Source organism: Hypomesus nipponensis, chromosome 10 (genome assembly GCF_054491055.1).
Source record: "Hypomesus nipponensis isolate SF chromosome 10, ASM5449105v1, whole genome shotgun sequence".
Classification (NCBI taxonomy): Eukaryota; Metazoa; Chordata; class Actinopteri; order Osmeriformes; family Osmeridae; genus Hypomesus; species Hypomesus nipponensis.
Window position 1 is genome coordinate 6933431 of NC_140370.1, and position 23962 is coordinate 6957392.

A 23962-nucleotide genomic window follows, 5' to 3' on the forward strand; every position below is an offset into this window, starting at 1 on the left:
GTATTTTCAATATGCTCGATCATTCTCGGATTGTGTTCTTTTCTTGTTTTAGAGTACAAAAACAAGATGGATCTTAACTGATATAGTGCTACAGCTATCACTGACACAGCAACATAGTTTACTTTAATCCGATTAGTATAACCTAATTGACAGAGGTTGTTTGGTAACGCAGGTTAATGTTTTTTAAGAATGAGATCAATTGCAGACTCAAGCTCACTTGAGTTGTTGAAACCATGACAACACAGGGCTAATAATGTTTTCTTGACGCTCTGAGTTCAGACATGGTCCACATCGGCAGACCGTTAACACAACTCTGAATTTAGGATCCACAGCACACGTCACCAACTCAAACATCCTACTATTCCTATGAACTGACCTTGCCTTTAAATGTTACTATTGAGACCATCTGTCTTCAGTTCAGGTGGACCTCATCTTGGTGCAAAGTGACTTTCTGAAGATACAGAACTTAGCTTACTGGTGAGCATTGAACCAATATGACTTGTTCACAGTGGCTAAGTTCAGTTTCTGAAATGAAATAAAAAGTTTCCCCTGCCTGCTAGGAGTTACAACCGCTCATGGCTCGGAGGTAATAGAAGAGGACACTAATGGGATAGGACAGGTTTGGCCCCAGTTAAATGTAGAGGAATGCTCTATGAAAGTATGCATGTCTAGACATACAGTACAGCATGCAGCACTTGTTGGTAAGGGGAGAGTTCCCCACAGTAAAGATGAACTAACAAATCATTAGGATCATCAAATAAGCTACTGTCCACAACCTGCTATTAAACTGCTTAGAAAGACACAGTTAGGAGAGGGCTTACAGACCAGAGTTAGGAGAGGGCTTACAGAGAAGTGGAAGGCAGGCAAGGTTGCACACTCCTGTGCCTACTGAACTGGAATCAGTGTGTAGAGAACTGGCTCAGTACAGCAGGAACCGGAGTGAAGCCTACTACATCATCATCATCTTCATCACTGTTTTGTTGTCACCATCATTAGCCGGGTTTCCCAGACTCGTTAAGAAGCTCTTAATGCTAAGAGCTTAGGAGCATTCTAAGAGCGTTCTTAGAATGCTCCTACAAAGCTCTGAGCGTTAAGAGCTTCTTAACGAATCTGGGAAACCCGGCCATTATCGTCCCAAGCATGTGATGTGATCATTAACAAAGTAGCGTTGTAGTGTATTATGTGTGTGTTTTGTATAACAGAAAGTCACTGTGTTGCATTACAAATTGACTTATGCTGCTTCTCCACCTACTTTCTCAACAACTTTGTGTTACCGTGTATCACCTGGGCTCATGAGAATATTAGACTGAACTTCTCCCATACATGCATTATTATACAGCTATGGGGACAGCTGGGGTTTAATATTAGAGATATTGATCTTCTAAAAGTTACATATTGATTTATGATGGCTTCGCTTTTCAGAGCATGACAATTATCTTTCACCTTGAGACATGCAACAAAGACCATAGGCAAGATTTCTGCAGACGTTTGCTACATGGCTTGCCGCCACAGACCTGCTTACTAGGCACAGCAAGACACTATAATTCCATCACTTTTAGAGGAAACTAAATCTATGTTGGAAGACCAAATGACCTGCCATCATTTTGCCACTTTTTTTGCTACCATTTAGCATTTTTTAACCATTGATTCAGTTTCAGATTAAAGTGAATGTCAATTAAATTAACACTGAAAATGTAAGTAAAAATGTTCTTGATTAAATGTCATTATTGACTGAAAAATGTGTCTGTGGAATGTAATAAAACACTGTGAAAACTATGAAACAACTGCATTCAAACTGTTACTTATTTAATCTGAAATCAATATATATCCTTGTATTTATGTTAAATGTTGCTTCATCAATTACCACCTCAATCATAAAGATGTGTAATAATAGTACTAAACATATATTCCATATTACAATAACGTAGGATTACGGCACAGTGTTCATGGGAAACTTAAGGGGATAAATTAACAATAACCATGCCGAGAACATAGCTGTATCATTAATGAAATGCCTCATGTAGGCTATCACCGGCCAAACTGGCTAGCGAGTTTTTATTATGAAAACGAAATTTAGCCCGCATTTGGAGGGTTGGCGGGTGTTAATTTAGAACCCTGTACGTAACGCTAGCCGCAATGCTAATTTCCGCTTTGTTAAACACGACTTGTTATGCTAAAACCGAAGTTCAATGCTTATTAATATAAATAGCCTACAGTATCCTCCGACCAGCGGTGGCGCTAATACCTCGGATACACATGAAAAAAGGGGCCTGAGGAGAGTGTTCCGGCTTCAGGGGCCTGAGGAGAGAGTTCCGGTTTAGAGGGGCCTGAGGAGGGAGCAATTGAACTGAATGTAGAAACAATTACAGTAATACCAGTACAGTACCTTCAATCTCCACTAGGGGGTATCAAACCTTGCACACGAAAGTTTAAATCAATCAATTGCTCAATCAGGCAGTCTAAGATTACTTCGGCAATGAAGTAGGCATGTGAAACAACAATTCCGTCTTTAAAGTTGAAAAAAATAATATATATTGTACTATATCTTTACATATTTGAGATGTATTTAGTCAATTACTGTACAAAAGGAAAACTACTGTATGCACCTAAGCGACGGCAGCTCTGACAAAAGCGCGTGGAAAAATCTAGGAAGTAGCAATTCGACAAGCAAAAATACATTCTCGCAGTCAGCTGTCGGTAAGACATGAACCTGACCGTCAAATTCGCACTCTGCGAATAATTTTGCTTTCGTTTCAATTCAATGACATACATTTTACACCTTTCGGTACCACGCAGGTGATTATTTGATCTGAACGTGTTTTGGGAGACCAGTGAAAAAGAGAGCTTTATCTGTCAACAATGTTTTTCTCTACACAACCCAAATAAAAAGGTAAGGTTTTCGACTAAGAAAGTCATGTTTATCGTAATATTTGTTATAAGTTTTATAGCCCTGTAAAGGTTAATATATTTATTAGATGATAAAAGTAGCATTTAACCATATTACTCCATTTGTGTCCCTTGTTGGTACAAGGCTACTTACTGAAACCGGGACAAGTATGCACATGCTTATCTTACTGCTGGGATAATTTTAAGCTCTGCTTTAGCCCTCCTTTTGGGAGCTTTGTGTGACACATATCTTACATGGGGTATGGACTGTAATTAAGTAATTCCATAAACCTTTCAGCAAACTAGTAGGTCAGTTGGTCTCATTTCAGTGAATAAAAAAGGGATTGTAAAATCTAAAGATACAATTTCAAAAATTCACTTATACCCCTGTCTTTAATCTTATGTCATCTGATGCATGTCTCCCTTCCCTCCCAGCATTGTGTACATGTTGAGTTGGGGTGTGTGAAGGTATGCGGAGGGGTCCCGGGACGTATCAGTATGAGCGTCACTCTCGCTGAGGGAGCAGCCTATCAGGATGGACAGGCGTTCATGCTCCAGATCTACCCCAGGCTGAGCCAGGAGGACACCGCATCATGTTGCACCCTCCAAGTCAGCGCCGGGGTCACTGCAGCCCATGTCATCCAGAACGCTGGGGCCACCCTGGGCTTGGATATGAGCTGGCCATACTCCCTCCTGGAGGTCCAGAGGGAAGGAGGGGAGACCAGGGCCCTGGAGCCCAGGGAGCTGCCTGTGGAGAGAGTCCTTCTTTGGCCTCCCAGGTTTCAGAAGCAGCACCCTCAGAGCCAGGGCTTCTTCTTCATCCTCCAGAGAGGAGATGACACAAATCAAAGAAGAGCATATCAGGTACAACAGACTGACCAGGCGTTACAGGGCGAGGACACAGACGACTTGTGTAACCTCTCCGTCCTGACCGAGGACAGTATTCTGGGCGCTCTGCGCCAGCGCTTCGACAAACGGCAAATCTACACCTACGCCAGTGGGATCCTCATCGCCATTAACCCTTTCAAGTTCCTGCCCATCTACAACCCCAAGTATGTCAAGATGTATGAAAACCAGCCACTGGGGAGGTTGAGACCTCACATCTTTGCAGTGGCGGACGTGGCCTTCCACGCCATGCTGAAGAAGCAGGTGAACCAGTGTATCGTCATATCCGGGGAGAGTGGCTCAGGAAAGACCCAGAGCACCAACTATCTGATCCACTGCCTGACCGCCCTCAGCCAGAAGGGCTTCAGCAGCGGGGCAGAGCGCACCATTTTGGGGGCAGGCCCTGTGCTGGAGGTAGGTAGTCGATAGGAGGGGAGCCACTTACTGTCACACCACATACAAACACAGCTCCAAATGAGCGACAGTAAAGGCCGACATAGTGAAAGTTGGTTAGTGTGGTTCCTACTTAACGAGTGTGACTTGGGATGGTTTTGAGGAAATGGAAGGCGGTATTGAAAGTGTTGTTTTGTGGGTTGAGACTGCGTGTGGAGCGTCAGAGTTGATAAAGCTCCTGCATTGTTGCTCGAGGATCTTAATGGGACACATGACTGTAGCTGCTGTTACTGTATGTGTCTCTCCTGAAAGAACATTTTGAATGAAGGGATGAGTCTTAAGACCAGGTATAGCTCAGAAACATGTATGAGACACAAATGCACTCACATAGAAAGGACGAAAACGGAAAAGCAATCTAATCTCTTTCTGAGAAGAAATTACGTGCTGCAGACACTACCATATATCCATCAAGGAGGTAGACACCACACTCAGACAGGAAGCAAACAAAAGTAAAAACAGTAGCACTATTTACGTCCAACTCAAAGCACACCCTGAACCCACCATGACCACGGAACCGATTGATCATGTGACACATTGAGCAAGGCCTATTTTCATCTTTAGTTGTCACATTTAGGGCAAACACTTGATTCCCTACCTGTGTTTTGTCAGGTAAAGGAAAAGGGATAACCAGGCTATGCACTGTACCAACTTTGTTTCTGTCAGTTTTGTGTCCACCAGTTCTTGTAGTGCTCAGGTGTTAATGGAAAACAAGCCTTTCCTGGAAAATATTTTCTTTCTATATAAAGGTAATCTAATAACACCTTTTCTTGCCAATTATATGGCTTGATCCCATGATTGCAAAGGGAACCTTTGCAAAGGGAACATTTGTAAAGTGACAGCTCTTAAGACAGATATGTATTTTTGACACAGGAGCACCATATATTTTTTTATACATTTTTTTCACAAAAAAGAAAAACTCTAGTGATTGATTTTATGTCAATTATATCCGTACATTTCTTGTACAAAGTGTTATTGATAACCCTTTGCATAAGCACAGGACTCAAAGGACTGTTCTATTGAACACCTAACACACCCATTCCTGAAGGCACTGCCTGCTGGATTCCTTTTCCCTCCGCATCTCTCTAAACAGGCCCAACAGGTTTAAAAACAGCTTTTCACTCTATCTACCCTCCCCTGGTCTCTCTTTCCATCTCATGCATACCTTTCATTGCCGGTCACTGGCTTAGATTTATCTTTAGTTGGAGCTGAGAGGTATGTTTTTTTGTGTTGGTTCAAATTGATTTTTCAACCTAATTGAATAGGAAATGGGTATTGAGAGCTTGTGCCAAAGTGATTTGCCTCTGGTGCTACTGATGGGTTGCGCAATCAACAAGCCATTAGGCTAATGTTAATGTTAACTCTACACAAGAATGTCTCCTTTCCAACAGAGAAACCGCTATGAAAGGTTAATGACATTCCAGTGTTCATCAATTTCCTGTCATTATTATGATGATGTTTACTTCTACATGACATGATCTCCGTAGGAAAAACAGTCAGTAGAAGGCAGACAGTTTGTTTTATTCATTTATTAATAGTTCCTGTTTGCCAAGTTAGCTCAAGTCAGTGTCATCATTTATCTGAGCATATTGCACAATTCCATGTCAAACCCGTGAATCCAGAACTGAAAATAGCAAAGTTCAAGTTCCTCAATAGGGAACTGATTGCTCTTGTTGTGTGCAGTCTGCCATGTGATCAGTTTAGAAAAGCATTGGTAGGAATTGTTAACTGTCCTGAGAGAACAACGGAGACTGTGGCACCTGCCATGGAGAGGGAGGTAGGTAGAGGCAGGCAGGCAGGCTGGTTCACCTGGAGGGGTTGTGTGCTGTGAGCAGCAGCGGCTCAAAGGCTCCATAAGGAAATACAGAGGACAAGGGTGTTGGCTTCCAGCGACAGACAGGAAGAGAGAGATGGAGAAATGGGAACATGTCAAGACAGGCTGGGTCGGCTCGTCTGGCAAGCCCCGCCTACCGCGCAGGCCCATAAATTCACACGTGTGCGTTTTTATCTCGCGTTCCCACTTCTTTTATCTAACCTTCCAGCTCTCTTTATGTTTCTTGTTCCTCTCTTTTTCCCTCTCTGTGTATGACACAGTGACTGTTGAGGGGGTACATTCCTATATAAGTGTGCCAGTTTTCAGTTAATGCGCGAGTTTCCCGTTGAGAGTTCTTCCAAGAAGACTGTAGTGGCATCATGTTTTGTGTCTGTTCAGAGCAGAACACATGCATTACCCTCAACTACATCATGATGAGGAAGCTAGTACATAACTGCAGTGGTTGAATTGACATTGGACAGTGTGAAGTATACATGAGGTGTTCCTTGTGACCTACTTTGTTTTATGGGCTGCACTTAGCATATCCTCCATGTTTATGTATTCAGTCCAAGCCTAATGAGAATTTTCTTGCAATGACTCAAGTCCGTCATTGCACCGTGCCAGTTTATTTAACAGTAAAACACCTGTGTATCTTTTCTCAACAGGCCTTTGGCAACGCCAAGACTGCGCAGAACAACAACTCCAGCCGCTTTGGAAAGTTCATCCAAGTCAACTATCTGGAGAGTGGTGTAGTGAGGGGGTGAGTCACAGCCCAGATTCAGGCACCCACCAAAAGCAACGCCTCTTGTTGCTGACAGTAGTAACACTAAGACAAAGCCACAGCCAAAGTGCTTAGGGGTTCTTTTTGTTCAACTAATGATGGATTCGTTATTGAAAACCAGTTTGTCCTGCTCAAACCAGGAGTCATTTGAAGCTCACCAAATAAATACGAGGGTTAGATGTTTGGGGCTTTCTCTGACGGCCATGACAGTCCCTTTATCTTTATTTGTTTGACCTTAGTTTCTGTCACGGTTTTGCTCCCACACATTCTCTGGACATTTTGAGAGCTTCCTAATCTGACCTTCTATCCCATGTGATGATATTGACAGTTTGCTTGTCTCGTATACAGGGCGGTCATAGAGAAGTACCTGCTGGAAAAGTGTCGCCTGGTAGTCCGAGATAAGAGTGAGAGGTATGAACATGTCCATTGTAATGCTGCCATGCCTCTCAAATACATTGAACTCGAAAAGCATATCCCTCAGAACCTCAAAGCATATCATCTTTAAAAAAACATTTTTGATTACAGTCCTATAGAATGACTCGTATGAGGAAGTCTTGCTCTGATTAGCCTGATGTCGGTGTGACCTCTGACCCCCTCCAGGAATTACCATGTGTTTTACTATCTTCTGGTGGGAGCGGCCAAGGAGGAACAGAAGAAGCTTCGACTATTACAGCCCCAAGACTACCTCTACCTCAATCAGGTGATCCCTTGTGCACTGACCACATGGACACGCCTAGCAATGGTTTTGCTGTGAAGCATGCACAATATGTTGCATAATGTGCTATAATACACACTGTGTGTGATTGTCTCTGTCATCATATAGGAGAACTTTGATCTGGAAGATGAAGAGGATTTTAGGCATGAGTACAAAAGGCTCCATCAAGCTATGGAGATGGTCGGCTTCCTGCCGGCTACCAAGACACAGTATGTACAGAATATGTATACAATCCACAGTATGTACAGTACATGTCTGATCAGGAAAAACAGTCAGTGAAGGATCCTTTACCCTAAAACACTCCACACTCTACAGTACCTCATACATGTATGTTACCTGCTTGGTTGTCATCAATTCCTGCAATGTCATACTGTAACCATACCCCCGAGACAAATTAACATAAAGGGTTTTAGGAGTAGGCATAAAATCACCAAATGTAAGTCGATTTTCTGAACTAAACTCATATTTAATGATGTGAGCCTGTGTGGTTTAGTGTAACTAAGTTCATACCTAAGATTGAACCTTTGTAAGCTGGTTGGTGTTGCTGTTGGTAGGTGTGGATATGGGTGAAAGGACAAGAGGTCAGGGTTTCCTCTGGATCAGAGTGGAAGTGCATTACGTATAGTTAGTCCTTCAGACTCAATCCTTGCTGTGCCTGAAAACATTGCAGTCAAGCTGTTATTAAACTAAATGAAACCAAAGTGAGTTATTCTATGTAAATGTCACAAACTTTACTGAACTTTACTGCAAGTGAGCTAAGCAAAGCATTTACTAAATACAACTGTATAGAACGTACACAATTTTGAATCTATCCTGTTTTTTACATTCATTGATCAGACATCAACTAAAACTTGGAATGATCAAAACCAGATACATGTCCATTTCTTATCATCAAAATATATTCATCAGCCTAAAGTCTACTTGTCCAATGGACTGGCTTGTATAATGGCATTTCCAGGAATTCCTCCTCTGTTTGGGGAGCAGCAGGTTGGAACAAGTCAGTCCCGACAGGGCAGGAATGCAGTTCTTATCTCCGACAGGCCCTGCTTGTCTCAGGGCCTGACAGGCGCAGCAGGGCTGTACCTAGCCTCTCACCTGATCCAGGGCTCTCCAGCCCGAGCTCCTTCTGAACCTCCTCCATTGTGGAGGATGTCAATGGGTGGTTGTGAATAGTGTCAATAACTCATAAACAATGTTGACGTCACATTTGAATTCACAATCGTAATCTATGTTTGTGCAAACTGACTGCAAAGCCAATTCTGATTCTGTTCATGTAGCGGACACTTTTATCCGAAGTAGTCTTCATGCTATGTACTGTAAGTAATTCAGCTGTGTGTGTGTGTGTGTGTGTGTGTGTGCGTGTGTGTGCATGTACAGGATCTTCTCAGTGCTCTCTGCCATTCTCTACCTGGGCAACATTACCTACACACTGTCTGAGGACGGACAGGTGCTGGAGGCGGGCCCTGCAGACGTCCTGTCAACACTATCTGACCTGCTCACGGTAAGTTCAGCAGCTGTGTTTAGCACTGTTAGACTCATATACAAATCTAGATCTGTTTTTCTACATATCTGTCTACATCTGTTCTATTTATGAAGGGATCTCAATGATCTGCTTCTGGGGTCGGTGCCGAGCATTTTCCATTTGTGATTTTTCAAAATAGCTGAACCAAGCTGAAGAGGGGAGATTTCTTTGTTTGTTCTGCATTGTAGAGGGGTGTATTATCTTGTTGAAGGTTGGACTCTGTGCCACGATATGTTACCCCAGACTTGTTTCCCAAAAGAAGCCTCTTTTTAAATTGTCTTCCAGGTCAAAAAGCAGCTGTTGGTGGAGGCTTTGACCAAGCGGAAATCGACCACGGCCAAGGTCACGCTGGTCCTTCCTTACTCCCTCAAGGAGGTGGTGATTCCTCACACCTGTTGCATTTCCACACAATCATCATCCATTGCTAATTCCGTCGCCAGCTGAATAGTCCAGTCGCTTACTCCCTGTTCGCCTGTCACGGCAGCACGTTCTGACCCATCCCCTGGCCTTCTCGCTGTCCCCGCAGGCCACCACGGCGAGGGACTCCATGGCCAAGTCCTTGTACGGCGCTCTGTTTGACTGGATTCTCCTCCACATCAACCATGCTCTGCTCAACAAGCGAGACATGGAGGAGTCCGTCTCGGTGAGTCCTCTTCCACGGCAGGCTCAGAGAGTGGACGTGTGTGGGAGAGACGTTATCCTGACCGGTGACCCTGGGTACAGGTGTGACAAGGGAACGGGACGCGCTACCTTTTTTAGGGCGCGGTGAGGTGACGCCCGTCTGCTGGTTTGGTTTCAGTGTCTGTCCATCGGAATCCTGGATATATTTGGGTTTGAGGATTTCAAGACCAACAGCTTCGAGCAGTTCTGCATCAACTATGCCAACGAGAGGCTTCAGCATTACTTCAACCAGCACATCTTCACACTTGAGCAGGTGCTAAGCCCCCCCCCCCCCCCCTCACTCCCCTTCCCCCCCCCTCCCCTCACTCCCCCCCCCCTCCCCTCCTCCCCCTCCCCACCCACCTGACACACCCCTCCTATTTGTCCACAACGAAGACCTGTTGTTACCGTTGGCATTCTCATCAACACATTCCTTTACCCCCCCCCCCCCCCAGGAGGAGTACTGCAAAGAGGGCATCACCTGGCACAACATAGACTACACTGACAACATGAGCTGCATTCATCTGATCAGCAAGAAACCTACTGGGCTCTTTCACCTGTTGGATGAAGAGAGCAAGTACGTCTTCATGGTCTTTACTGTCTTTGTTTTCCACTTCCACTTGTGAACATGTCTCCAGTGTTGGTTATGACTGATAATATGATTAGTATATACAGGGATATACTGTGAACAAGGTCGAATATTGTAGTGCATGTTGAATGGAAATCTCACGAAGGCTATATTGGAATATGTATTTTTTCCCTTGCCCAGCCTCCCCCAGGGCACAAACGACACCCTGTTGAACAAGTTCAAGCAGCAGCATCAGAACAACCCATTGTTTGTGCTCACACCTGTGATGGAGCCAGCTTTTGTTCTCCATCACTTTGCTGGGAGGGTCAAATACCAGATTAAGGTACAGGGGAGTGAGGGGGGCAGCCTTCTCTAGCTGACCTTGCTGACTGTAACAGGCACGTTGAAAGCTCCAATTGGCTGTCTGTGCATGCTTGCTTTGTGAAATGCAATATTCCTTGATATTTGATATGTATAAACCGTTTATCTTCTAAATGTCTCCCCTCTCAACTTTAAACACCCCCCTCTGTCTCTCTCTCTTTCCCTCTCTCTCTCAGGATTTCCGGGAGAAGAACACGGACCACATGCGGCCTGACATCGTGTCGCTGTTGCGCAGCAGCGAGCGGGCCTTCGTGCGTCAGCTGATCGGGTCCAACCCCGCCGCCGTGTTCCGCTGGGGCATCCTGCGGGCCACCGTCCGCATCCTCGCCGCCTTCAACGAGGTGGCACGCCAGCGGGCCAGGGAACGATCAGGTAGCCCTCCTCCCTGGATTAGTATAAGAAGCGAATGGGGTATACAGTTGTAGGACTTTGTACAAAGGGGTTTGTATTGATGACAGTGTGTTGCGTGACGCAGGAGGACCCGGTCAGTTCACTGGAGGGGTGAGAAGGTTGAGCTCCCGTGTATCCCTGGGGAAACTAAGAAAGAAAAGCTCCGGTCTGGAGTTGTTGAGGTAAGATCTACTGCTGCATGTTAATTTCTCCGGGGCACTGATACCGCACTCAACAGTCCCCTTCTCAATACCTATGTGCACTGAAGCGCTCTGCCGTTAGGTCATCACCTGTGTGGACATCAGATTCATTACAAACTAAAACAGATTTGGATAATTGTTGGCAGTAAAGCAGGTCATGTGTATTGCCATTAACTGTCGTCTTTTTTTATTTATGCTTTGTCCTTGCTTGCCCAGCCCAACCTCTGTACTCGATTTCTCCTTCGACCGCTCAGACGAGCTTCCTCTTGAGGTGTTCGAGGACATCTTCGCCAGCTACGAAAAGAGGAAGTAAGTCCCTCAGGCTGGAGCTGGAACACGGCCTCGGTCGTCCAGTGAGATTGTGTGTGTGTGTGTGTGTTGGCAGGGGCCTCGCTCCTGACTGCCTCTCTAATTCACTTCAGTCCATTATCACCCATTTCTCTTTCCTCCATTGCCACAGGAAAAGCAAGGGCAGCCGCCAAAAGCAGCTCATTCCTAAGGTAAGGTCATGGCAGCTCTCAAAATCAGATGGGCCACATAGACTCAATCCGTTTTTTTTCCCACAAATGTTTTTTTTTTAATGAACCGTTATCCACCAAGCGGCTCCAAAGTGATCGGCTCTTTCTGTTGCTGTGTCTGGGAACAGTATCTCCCACTTAGACTCTCTCTCCCCCTATGACCTGGGCTTGTTTTTGTTCTGTGGGGCAGTAATGTGTTGTTGCTTCTTCCACAGAACCTAATGGACTCCCAGTCCCTCAAGTACATCATGGGTCTCACCCTTCACGACCACACCACAAAGGCTCTCCTCCACCCTCACCAGAAGAAGAAGCCCCCCAGCATCAGTGCCCAGTTTCAGGTCCGTGGTTTGTTGACGGTGCACCCTCGCTCCGCCCAATGCAGGGAATAGTTGTCGAGTATAGCAGGCTAGGACTGAAAAGAACACGTGGGGCTGTGTGTTGGGCAGACATATTCATCTGGATGTGTTCCGTAGGCGTCCCTCAACAAGCTGCTGGAGACTCTGGGAAAAGCGGAGCCTTTCTTCATCCACTGCCTCCGCTCCAATGCTGGGAAGGTAGGGCGCTTTGGTCTACCTCCGTAGCAAGGAGTCACACTTGGACCTTTTTCAAATGCTCATATCTGTGTGGCAGCCGTGAAACCCCTTTTGTGTCGTCGAATAAAGACGAATAAAGGTTGTGTTGCATTTGAATTCCTTCTCGAGCGTGTTGCTTGTGTGTGCGTGTGCTCAGAAGGAGATGCACTTTGACGAGAGCCTGGTGCGGAGGCAGCTGAGGTACACCGGCATGCTTGAGACGGTGCGCATGAGGAAGTCGGGCTACGGAGCCAAGTACACTTTCATGGTAGGTTACTGTGTTACGTCTGGCAAGCCAGGCCCCGGGGGCCCCTCGCTACGCCGTTCTACTCACTGAAACATAAGCTTCACGCTGATTAATGATCGGGCTAATAGAGTTTGAAAGTGTGCCTGCATTACTGTGACACCGTTACAGCAACCGTCGTGGTTATACTACCTGATGACGTTTGTATTCCAGATCAAAATAAGAAGGAAAAAAGACCAGTACATGACGTGTGTGTGTGTACAACATATGTATTAGGTCTGAATACAAAAAAAACTTGGAGGATTAATGTGATTTTGGTTTCTCCTGGTTTATGAAGGAGTTCCTGGAGAAGTTTAAAGTCTTACTGCCAAAGAAGGCTACCGCTACCCCCGAGGACATATCCAGCTTTCTTCAGAAGATGGGCTTGGAACAGACCACTTACCAAATTGGAAAGACCAAGGTAAACCTAGCATAGAATATATGTTATAATCCCAAAATGTACTATTCTGGCTGTTCCTTCTGACTGGTCTGTGCTTGTCTAGGTGTTTCTCAAAGAGCATCAGAAACGCTGGCTCCAGGAAACCCTCAACAAGAAGGTGATGCAGAACATTGTGATTCTGCAGCGCTGGTTCCGGACCTGTCTGATCAGGAAGCACTTCCTGGAGAAGAGGGATGCAGCTATTCTCATCCAGGTATCTACGTTGTGGCAGTAGACCCTACCCCTTTTCAGCCCTGCACAGTCAAAAGGTTTTACTGCTTTAGCCACTATTAGCAATGTAGCATATGATGTGTCTGTGTGTAGTTTTTTCAAGACTTCTGTCAAATTCTGATAGCTTTCTTTGTAAAATCCTTGCTCACACTAGGAAGGTGTTTGGTTATGTGGCTGGGTTGGACACTACTTTTGGAAAGTCTAAACAACGTCAGCTAAGATGACATTGAATGAGGTTGTTGTTGATAGTATTGCGACTGACTTATTAGAACTTAAGGGGGTATACGTTACCCTAGCAACAACACCACAGTCAAGGTCAAGCCTATAGCAAACCTTTGTGGTGTTTTGTTGATTTTGATGATTCATGAGCAGTAGCTAGCTGCTGAACTCTCCTCCCTTGCTGCCCTCTCGTCCTAGAACATGTGGCGTGGGTTCTTTGAGGAGAACAGGTGCCAAGCTGCTACTGTGATCCAGGCTGCGTGGCGCACCTCCCTGAAGAGGAAGCAGTACCTGCTCGATCGTGAAGCGGACAAGGAGGACCTCTCAGAACGCCAGAGGTACTGTACCACCATGTAGCACCATGGTCATTAGAATATGGATATCCCCCTGCGCAAGGCTAGTCTTCAGACTGTCAGCTAGGTCGTTTATAAGGAAAGACGTGCAGAAAAACGTCTGGGAAGTACAGACTTTTATTTTATTTTTTTAAATGTCCATGGGTCTTTCTGTAGTCATTCTCCAGAGGAGAACAAAGGAACTGGTGATGTGAAGAACACTGGGGAACCGGACAGTCCCGTGGGTGATGGAGAGAGGCCTTCCTTGCCCCTGCCTTCCAGTCAGAGGAGCCTGGAGAGAGCGGAGCTGAGGAGGCAGCGAGGCTTGGAGCACAGCCCCAACAGGAGCCAGGAACCAGGCGCCATCAACGGCCAGGACGCCGCCAGCAAGGCTCAGCCTGAACAGACGATTAAAGACAGGGAGCGACAAGAGGGTAGAGGATCCCCACCGCCCCTCAGCCGACCTCTCTCCCTCCCCCTGGGCAAAACGCCAAGCAGGGACACCAGTCCTTCTAACACAGGCTCCCTCCAGCGCTACACAGGGAAAGAGGCCATCAAGGAGAAGGGTGAGAAGTGGAAGGAACGAAGGGCCGATGGAGGGCAGTCGAACAATTCCAGTCCAGAGGCCAATCAGCTGAGGACTCAACGGAACAGTTTGCTGAAGTATGTCGTTGTCCTCCACCTCAATGCCAACTGTTTTCTTGCCTCTCCTCCAAATGTTTCTGAATTACCTTTGTTTACTGTCCCATGACTAGATGCACTGCAGTAATGGCTTAATGTAATTTAATGGTGAACTTGTCCCCCTGTTTACTAGGAACAAAGGAAAGTCCATGTCGGTCGACAACTTGACCAAGGCCAGCTCCTCTGATTCTGACACTCCCCCTCCATCTGAGGTACTGTGTCTCTTTAACACTCAACACACCACAGGTTTGTTCAAACTTCCCATCTGCAGACAGGACATTATAGTGAATGGACATACATTCACAGAACATCAGGTTATTTGACTTGATGGATGCAATCTTGAGAACCCCTAATCGTCAAACAGTGTTGCAGACTACTCATGTGTTGTGTTCCACAACTGAAATTGAGCTGTCATGTGACCTTGTTGTGCTGTCGACCCGCAATCCCCTTGTGCCCATCAACCCATGTCACGAATGGGGGAGATTGGAAGCAGGTCAGTCACCCCCGGCCCCTCCATGTCTCATTTCTTCACCCCACGCACACTCTAGGCCATCGTGCTCCGCTACAAACGGACCAAACACAAGCGCCGCTTAGCCCACGCCCGCAGTGGGCTGATAACTGGGCTCCATGACTATGGGAGGTCCATGGAGAGTGCCTACTGGAGCTTCCCCCTGCCCCCCATCAGCCCCAGTGTGCTCAAGCAGGCAGACAGCCTGACCCACGTAGAGCTCCGGCCCAGCAAACGCTGGGTCCAGGTACTTCCCTCTTCCCTGCCCATCGCCTCTGCCCATCGCCTCTGCCAGGCCAGACTCTGGGGCGTCTCCACTCCCACTGCATGCATGCAGGGCTTTGCTTAGGTAAAAGGAGACTCGGACCGCTATTCCTGCCCAGGCATGTGAAGGGTGCTGCTCTGTGCTTGGGGTCCGCAGCATGTGGCCGTGAGAAACAGAGCTGTGACAGTGACCTGGAGCGTCCACAGCACGGACGGCAGCTTGTTTCTGATCTTTTGTGTGACAAAAGGTTTATAAATGTGACCGTTTGCAAAATTGTGCCATATAAGGGACATTTTTCTGTATTTCTACTGGAGGGAATTTCTCTTTTGGTGGGTAGTCTTCATAGAGAATGTATGTGGTGGAGGGTTTTTTAAACGGTTTAATAACATCTGGGAAATTGTGTATTTATTTTAAACCAATTAGCCTACAAAATTATTAAGTCATTCAGCGCTTATGTGAATTGAGCGTGTTTAGCATTACAAACCCAGACACATTGTGTTTATTACCGAGAAAGGTCAAGGTTTATGTGGCCGATGGGGGTCTTTTAAATGTTCACCTGAGTTCTTCCTTTCTGCTCTCTTTGAATGAAATGCTGCAAACGTGAAACGTTTGGTTCAAACGTGTGCTCCCCTGCTCACTTGTCACCAGTCCAGTCAAGTCAGATCTGTGATTTGGCGAAGGGAAGAGATGGAAGGAAGCTTTTCTTGTATGCACATGGGCCTAGCTGTGCTACAAGTCCTGTTTGCAGTGGAAGAGCTGTGAGAGGAGAGATGGGTGTGGTTTTCTGCAGGGGAACATGGTTGACAGCTGTTTTGGCAGGGTGGTGTTTGGGATTCTTCTACGGAGCTTTGGGATTCTAGACATGGAAAATATTTTATTTTCTTTTCATCAGCAGACATTCCACGTTCTCCACCCATTTGCAATTTGATACACAATCTTGACCGATGCTGTTTGTTGTCTTTTCTAGCCATCTTCAGACATGGATGGGTCTAGGCTCAGCACAAGCTCAAGCAGTCGGAATTCTACCATATCCCAGCTGACCACCCCAGAGAAGTAAAGCTCCTTTAGCTACTTAACAATATAAGCACTTGGTGTTACAGTATCTCTGTCCATCAAATCAGAAGAGAAAAGTCTAAAGTATCTGCTGTTTCAATGGCCCGGATGATTGGGTGCAGTTCAAATAGATAATGTATTGTATAAAGGCAGATGTACCCTGTAATTATTTCCCCTGCCTCATTACCGCTGTACTGTACACAACATGGTAATGGTTAACACTGTGGTGAACACATTTTATCTGCCACAGATCTGGCTTCCTCAGTAAGATCCTGAAATGGCGGACGCCAAAAGACTCCCAGAATCTGGAGGATGGGAAGCTGGCCCACCAGAAGGCACAGTCAGATAAAGGTGGGCTCTTTCGCACCCCTCCCAATAAATCTCAAATCCTCGATCGATCCAGCAGGTCCCACAAAAAGTTGCATCTTTGCTGCCATCTAGTGGCTCATGAGAGTGCAAACCCTAAAAGAACAGTTGACATGTCACTCGTTAAAGAATGTCCCCTCGAGAACTTGAGTACCCAGAAAGAACAGGCTTTTTCAGGCTCCCTGATCACTCCCCTCATCCTCCTCCGACCCACAGTCACCTCTCCTACCCAGACGTCCTACAGGCTGTCTAGCCAGGGACGGAACCCGTCCATCAGAATCAGCAGGGCCACGCGCGTCTCCGAGGAATGGAACGCCTCTCTGGACAGGGAGATCAGAGACGTTAACGAGCTTCGCCACCTGGACGAGTTCCTGGGCAACCAGGTGAGCAGATTTCTCCTGATTGGAGGATTCCGATCAGACCACTCCCCCTCCATGGGCGGTAGGTCTTTGTGTCCAACGTGTCAGTATTGGGTTCAAGAATCCTGTGAGAAACCTACAGTTCTTCACTGAAAGCATTCAGTGTAGTTGAGAGCATGAGTCATGTTGACTTTTAACTTGCACTTGCTGACGACGTTACTGTGACTGGATTGTGTTCATGCACTTTAAAAAGGAGAGTAATATCACTTTGCACTAATCACCCTATTGGACACTCTTTTTAATCCAATATGACTCTATATCTTTGCTGAAAAATATTTGACTGTTTACTATAGTCACAACTGGATCCCTCAAAGCGTAGTGACTGCATGTTCCCTAGCGACACTAAGTGGGCGTTGGCCGTCTCTGCCTTCAGGTGAACGAGCTGCGCGGCAGGATCAAGGAGCTGTCTGACACGGAGAACATCTTCCTGGTGTCCACCATGCAGTTTAGAGAAACCATCAAGAGCATGTACTCTGTCTCGGTGAGTGTCCTTTCAGTACCTGCTGACACTGCCGAACACATCCTGTCTGCCCCACTTTATCCCTAGAACCCTACTAGTTTACATTCTCCTAATGTAAGTTACGCATCGATATCTTTCCAGTCTTAAAGAGAGAACAGTGACCTGTGTTTTGTAGATCAGTGCAACAGATTTAGGACCTGACAGTTGCTCTTGTCCAGATGGCTAACTCCCATCTCCTCTCCCCTGGCTAGCAGAAGCCACACATGGGCTATAAGGGGCTGATGATGGGCTATAAAAACAAAGTAACCAGCCTGGCAGGAGCCGAGCAGATGAATGAGGTCCAGCTGGTGGTCAACCTGTTCCAGTCTGTACTGGACGGCTTCATCCGCGGGGAAATCAAGAGGAAGGGGGCTGTCGACCCTGTTAAGGTATCGTTGCACGTTTAAATGTTTGTACGAGTTTTTCTTTGTTTTTCTTTGTTTTTTTTCGTCGCTTAATGATGTCTGATGATTGAAGCCACTGTCTTTCTTGGTCTCTTATGAACTTTCAGACCAAAAAAAAGACAAAGAAGAGGCGGAAAAACGATATGTGTGTAAGTCAAGCTGGTTTCCCTCCACCAATCAGGTTTAACCTGAGAGTTGGCCTTCACATGCAGCTTTCTGGGGAACGTCCAGCTTCGAGCAGCCCTAGTTGTAATGTGGAATTGTCCTTCTACAGGCAGACAGTCCTCTGGATCACGTGTTCAGCACCTACCAAGTCAACATCATGCAGTCCTGTGACCTGTGTGGCTCCTACATCTGGGGCATGGAGAAGGCCTGCATGTGCAGCGGTGAGCGCCTTGTACCCATGGCAACACGTTAACAGCATGTATTCATGTAGCGGGAGCTTTTGTTTCGCAGCACAACGTAGGCTCAGGGAAACGGGAGCCGGGATACAAACGGCCCCTTTCACGCCCTCTTCTTTTCCTCTCCTCTTGTGTCAAGCTTGCAAACTAGTGTGCCACAAGAAGTGCCTCGCCAAAATCATCACCGATTGCTCCACGCGCTGCGCGAAGAAGGTAGGCTCGGACCGTCCCTGACCACACACCCTACAGGCCTAATCGGACGAAGAATCCGAGTCAATTAGTAGCATCAATGATTACGTGATGCTAGCTATGTTTGGCCAGCTACGTTAACAATTATAGTATATCGTTTCATCATATAATACGTGAATATTTCTTTCTCGTCGGCCTGTTGCAGCACGATGGCAGCCACGGCTTGCTTCACTTCGGAGTGCCGGTGTACGCTCTGACCAGCAAGTCCAACCTGGTGCCCATGGTGGTGGAGATGATGCTGGAGCACGTGGAGATGAACGGGCTGTACACCGAGGGCATCTACCGCAAGTCAGGCTCCACCTGTCGGGCCAGGGAACTCTACCAGCTACTGGAGACGGGTACGGAGGGCTGCTGGAGAATGTTCCGGGTGTTTGGTTCAATTCAATTCCTTTGATGAGAGAGCACTATTCCCGACTTTCTGCGTAATCCTCTTTGGAACGCTGATCATTTAAAGGTGATGTTTTTCTTCCCTTCTTTGCCTTAAGATCCTAAGGGGGCGTGTCTGGATAACTATCCCATCCACACCATCACAGGGCTGGTGAAACGCTGGCTCCGAGAGCTGCCTGACCCCCTCATGACCTTCACCCTTTACAGCGACTTCCTGCACGCTGTGGGTGAGTCCTCCGTTTATGTCCTAAATGTCTGGAAGAGATGCCCATGACATCGGCTGTCCGGATGGCTCTTGTTTGCAGTCAGGCTGCTCAAATAAAGGAAGTCATGTTATTGAAATATACAAACAATTTTATGTGCAGAGGTGCCTGAGAAATCAGAACGCATAAGAGCCGTGTACAAAAAGCTGGATGAACTTCCCTCAGCTAACTTCAACACTCTGGAAAGACTCATCTTTCATCTTGTCAGGTAGGGAGTCTCGTGTTACATACACTATATGGCCAAAAGGATGTGGACAGCTTATCATCGCATCTATATGAGCTCGCTGGACATCCCATTGTTCCAAATCATCTCATAGGTGTTTTAATTGGGTTGAGGTCAGGACTTTGTGCAGGCCTCTCCTCCACACCAACCTCCTCTAAGCATGTCTTTATGGACCCCGTTTTCACCCCAGGGGCACAGCCATGATGGAACAGAAGTAGGCCTTCCCTAAACTGTTGCCACAAAGGTTTGAAGCACCCAATTGTATAAATGCTTGGCATTGCACATATTGACGTGAGGCTTGCATATAGCTGCTTTGTCTATGGAGATTCCATGGCTATGTGCAGGATTTGATGCACTGGTGAGCAACAGGTGTTGCTGAGACACCACATCTCAATAATTAGTGGGGGCGTTCACATACTTTTGGCCATGACTACGTGTACTTCTTTACAAGTGCTATATTACTGCTAGGGTGCAACTGTTTAGTGTTGTCTAGCCAACCCATTATATTTGGCATGCAAGTTTAAAGATTTTCAGATGACCTGTTACAAATTATTCCTCATATCTATACTTCACTCCTGCTATAGAATTTGTTAGTATACAGGATGTAGGGGAAAATGTGTCCAAACTTTTGACTGGTACTGTACGTGGAGGGGACATGGCATGTAATTAGAACATTCTAGTAGTACACTAATATGACATGTGGGAAGTGTTGGCTGCTGACTGAGTTTTCATTGCAGAGTGGCAAAAGAGGAGGCAAACAACCGCATGTCTGCCAACTCCCTGGCCATTGTCTTTGCCCCCTGCATCCTGCGCTCACCAGATGCCTCTGACCCCTTCCTTGGCATGAAGGACGTGTCCAAAACTACCTTGTAAGTCTAACCTCTAGTTTCTATCCAACAGGGATTGTCGTGTTTACAGAACCAAGCGTCCCACTTTTTGCATGTGGTCATGTCGTACGACATTGACATTAAATGATGGTTAGGGGGTTATCGTTATTCGTTTTTTCTTGTTTCTTGGTTGGTTATCAGCGCTGACCTGTGGGCAGCCTGTGTGTAAAAAGGGCTACACATGTAAAGTTTGATTTCATTTGAATTAGGATGGAGCCTACATATTTTCCAGTTATTTTTGGTTACATCCTCAAGTTAGGTACATGTGGGAACCTAACTGGACATGTTTTGAATCCCAGGTGTGTGGAAGTCATGATACTGGAACAATTAAGACGCTACAATGAGAAGATGCAAGACATCCAGGAACTTGAGTACGCAGAGAACCAGGCCGTCAACCAGCTCAGACTGAAGAGAAAGAACACGGTGAGGCGTGGGCCCACCAGCGGTCAACTACAGCACGAGCAAAATATGACATAGCTTTTCTCCTGTGTTTTAAAAACCAAAACACCACGCCACCAAATTTGTAGCAGTGGATTCTCTCAAGAATGTCTCTGTCTAGTGTTTACACTAAGGTCTTGTGTTTGGTGTGTTGACCTCTTCCTGTTGTGTGTTCAGATCCAGGAGAAGCCCTTGTCAGAGCTGTCCTTGCCCCACGTGGACTCAGAGAAGTCCCTCATTGAGAGGATCAGATCCATCAAGGAGGAGAAGTCAGTCAAGTCTTTCTGTTGTTTTTGAAACTGCCACTTGACAGTGCATCACTTCACACTAGAAAGACACCGCTGTTCAGAAAACACCTTCAGTTAGAAGTTCCTCTAGTTAGCTAGAGCTAAGTCCCACCAGCTTGTGCTTGGTGGTGCCACTCTAGCATTCCTGGTAGTTGTTTCCCAAGGTTATGTCGGCCCAACATCAGCACAATCCCCTGATTAGCATACTATATGTGTCTTCATTAGCATCTGTGGTGTTGAGGCTTTCAGCTCTCATGTGTTCACAGGGATGAGCTGGTCTCGAGGCTGCCTGAGTTGGAGCAGGAGAACTATGACGACAATCTGGACTATGACTCGTCCAGAAGCTCCGAGAGCTTGGCAGATGAGCTCTTGCAGGGCTTAGTCATGGAAGGTCAGTAGAGAGGTATGGTACAGTTCTGATTACTGTTCTCTGCCCTCTTCAGATAATATTTTGTCAAATCATTGTCAGAAATTGTTTTTAATAGATGAGTGGTCGTGTTTCATCAAATACTACCCAATTTGGAAATGTGTGTCATGGTTCATGTGTGTCTTCTATACAGTTAGTGAGGTTTATAGTACTGTCAATTACAGTATTTACAATGAATAACATTGGCCTTCCCTTCGGTAGCCTATTTGTAATACTGTGTGATACTGTGTGGTTTTTTGCTTGGTTTGACTTGCATCTCAACCCAGCCTCCTTTATCAAATCACCCAATGTACTAATCTGTAGTGTCTGTTGTAGGAGGGGTAAATCCACTTCAGGCAGGCCAGAGGCCAGAGTGCCCTTCTAAACCTGCTGACCTGGCAGAGAGAGTGAGAGTGCTCGCTGGGAAGCCAGGCGGCCAGACGGTGAGGTCAACACCTGGAAGCCAATCTAGGCGACGCACCGATGTTACCCAATCACTCTGCATCGTCTCTGGCCAGGGAGAACTCACTCACCCCTTCTCAGCCTCCTCCACCCCCAACAACCAGTCAACTATTAAGACGAGTCGGAGCTTTGATGACCTGGACATACCATTCATAGATGAGGACTCCTAATAGCGAAGCTAGATTCTAAGATTATTTTGAAAGCAAGGGGAGAACTAGCAGTGCCTCTTTTTGTTTGAGTTATTACGGAAGCTGTGTTGTGGCACAATATTGGCAAACAATTAATTATTGGCAAGAACCAAACACGTTCGATACCTTTATCCATTCCCTGCCTATTTGGAGTGATGAAAGCTGCTTTGGGAATTGAGTATCTACTGTGAGATCTGAGTTGGTGGTGAACTAGTTTCTCTCCAGAGGGAAAATACACATGTGTGTCTGTAGTTTATTTTAAAACTAATGTATCATGGCAAGCTAAGTAGATGATTTGAACAATATTCCACAAATGTACATATGTGTGCACGTATTGGGAGCTTTTTATGTTGGTATTAATGTAAGTATTGGTGAATTGTCAAAAATATTACAATAATATATTGAGGAGGATCAAGTCATTTTGAATATAACCAAGTTAAATCTAAGATATACTTTTGACATGGTGCCTTATTTGCAATGGATTGCAGGTATGCCTGAGTTATTTTTGGCAATCACCATGGACACGGGCAAGGACTTGTTTTTTTCATTTCTCTGAAAACCAAAGTGAAAATGTTCTCTTTATTTCACTCTAGTTTAGATTGGCCACAATTGTTTGAAGTTATCACTTTAACATATTCATTTTTTTTTTTAAATCCTCAATAAGACATTCAAATGTTTTCTTAACATATTTTACTAACTCTATTCAGACGTTTATCATGTCTTGTCTTTGTGTCATATGTTGTTAGTGATCTGGCAAAACAATGAGTTCCTTTGTTGGATGAGAGTAATAGAAAAAATTATCCTTGATTGGGGTGAAAATGTTTCTTTCAATGTTGTTCTTTTATTCATCATAATGCTCTAGAGTCTAGAGTACAGTAGTTACCAAACATGATTGTTTTGTCAATAATAAGCTTGACTATGCAGTTTCAGTGGTGATCATGTGGCCTATTCTGTTGGATGTCTAAACTGACTGTTTTTGATGTTTCACACAAATAAAGTTATGGTAGAGGATACATCCTGAGCTTTGTTCACTTTCTAAATCTAGGAATACCACACGTCTCTTATAGGTACTTGTTTTACCTGGTGAAAGAGCCTGCTATTCTACAACTGATATGCTACAAACTCCCAGGCTCATCCCTTTTCTAGCTCCTGTCTTCTGCAGGATTAAAAACACAATCCTCATCTAAAAGAAGAACCCCAGAACCACATCCACCACTTCCGATAATTTTCTTCCTTCGAACCCCCAGATCAAACCTGATGTTGTAAGGTCCCTCCACTGTGAAACCTTCGGCCTGAACATCTATAGTTGTTTTTATTGTGGGTTATCTTCCAGAGCAAGTGTATATTTATCTATTCACTGCTCTTTGTTAGTATAACCTGTTTTTTCTTTCTTTCAGTGTAGTGTTCTGATATTGCTTCAACAATAAACAGCACGCCATAAATTAAAAGCATTATTAGTGTTAACATTAACAGCAATACGTTCAGAAAATGACGTCCATGATGTACAATTAGTGTAAGTTATCAAGCCACATCTGGTATACTGTCAGAGCAACAAGTGTCTTTTTCTGTATGATAGGCAAGTTAGGGAAAATGGGGTATTCAACAGTAAGTGTATATTTTGTTTGTATAATGGAGTATTAAAGGTTTTATAGAAACACAAGCTCGGTAACGCACAATTACTGGTCTGCTCAGTGGTCATCCGAAAAAATGCGTTTAGTCCCTTTGTTCTGG

General features: G+C 45.5%; 1 protein-coding gene across 6 annotated transcripts; it reads left to right on the plus strand.

Moving 5' to 3' along the window:
• The first annotated feature begins 2438 nt into the window (after positions 1-2438).
• On the plus strand, positions 2439-23244 carry myo9b (myosin IXb). 6 transcript variants are annotated; one of them, XM_084706799.1, is made up of 42 exons: positions 2439-2697; positions 2797-2890; positions 3322-4185; positions 6700-6794; positions 7164-7226; positions 7416-7515; positions 7639-7739; positions 8908-9031; positions 9338-9427; positions 9579-9695; positions 9852-9986; positions 10168-10289; positions 10482-10623; positions 10838-11033; positions 11137-11233; positions 11468-11560; positions 11712-11751; positions 11985-12107; positions 12243-12323; positions 12499-12609; positions 12923-13045; positions 13128-13277; positions 13712-13851; positions 14023-14508; positions 14660-14738; positions 15075-15281; positions 16267-16352; positions 16603-16703; positions 16935-17101; positions 17511-17618; positions 17849-18025; positions 18148-18189; positions 18315-18426; positions 18581-18654; positions 18836-19028; positions 19176-19304; positions 19443-19548; positions 20301-20432; positions 20750-20873; positions 21066-21157; positions 21442-21566; positions 21918-23244. In XM_084706799.1, exons 3-42 carry the CDS (start codon positions 3385-3387, stop codon positions 22211-22213), a joined length of 5880 nt encoding a protein of 1959 aa, XP_084562925.1. In that variant the 5' UTR covers positions 2439-2697; positions 2797-2890; positions 3322-3384; the 3' UTR covers positions 22214-23244. The 6 variants fall into 6 exon arrangements, with proteins under 6 accessions (XP_084562925.1, XP_084562920.1, XP_084562922.1 ...); XM_084706794.1 differs by lacking the exon at positions 15075-15281; XM_084706796.1 differs by lacking the exon at positions 15075-15281 and having other exon boundaries at positions 17852-18025.
• The last annotated feature ends 718 nt before the right edge of the window (positions 23245-23962 follow it).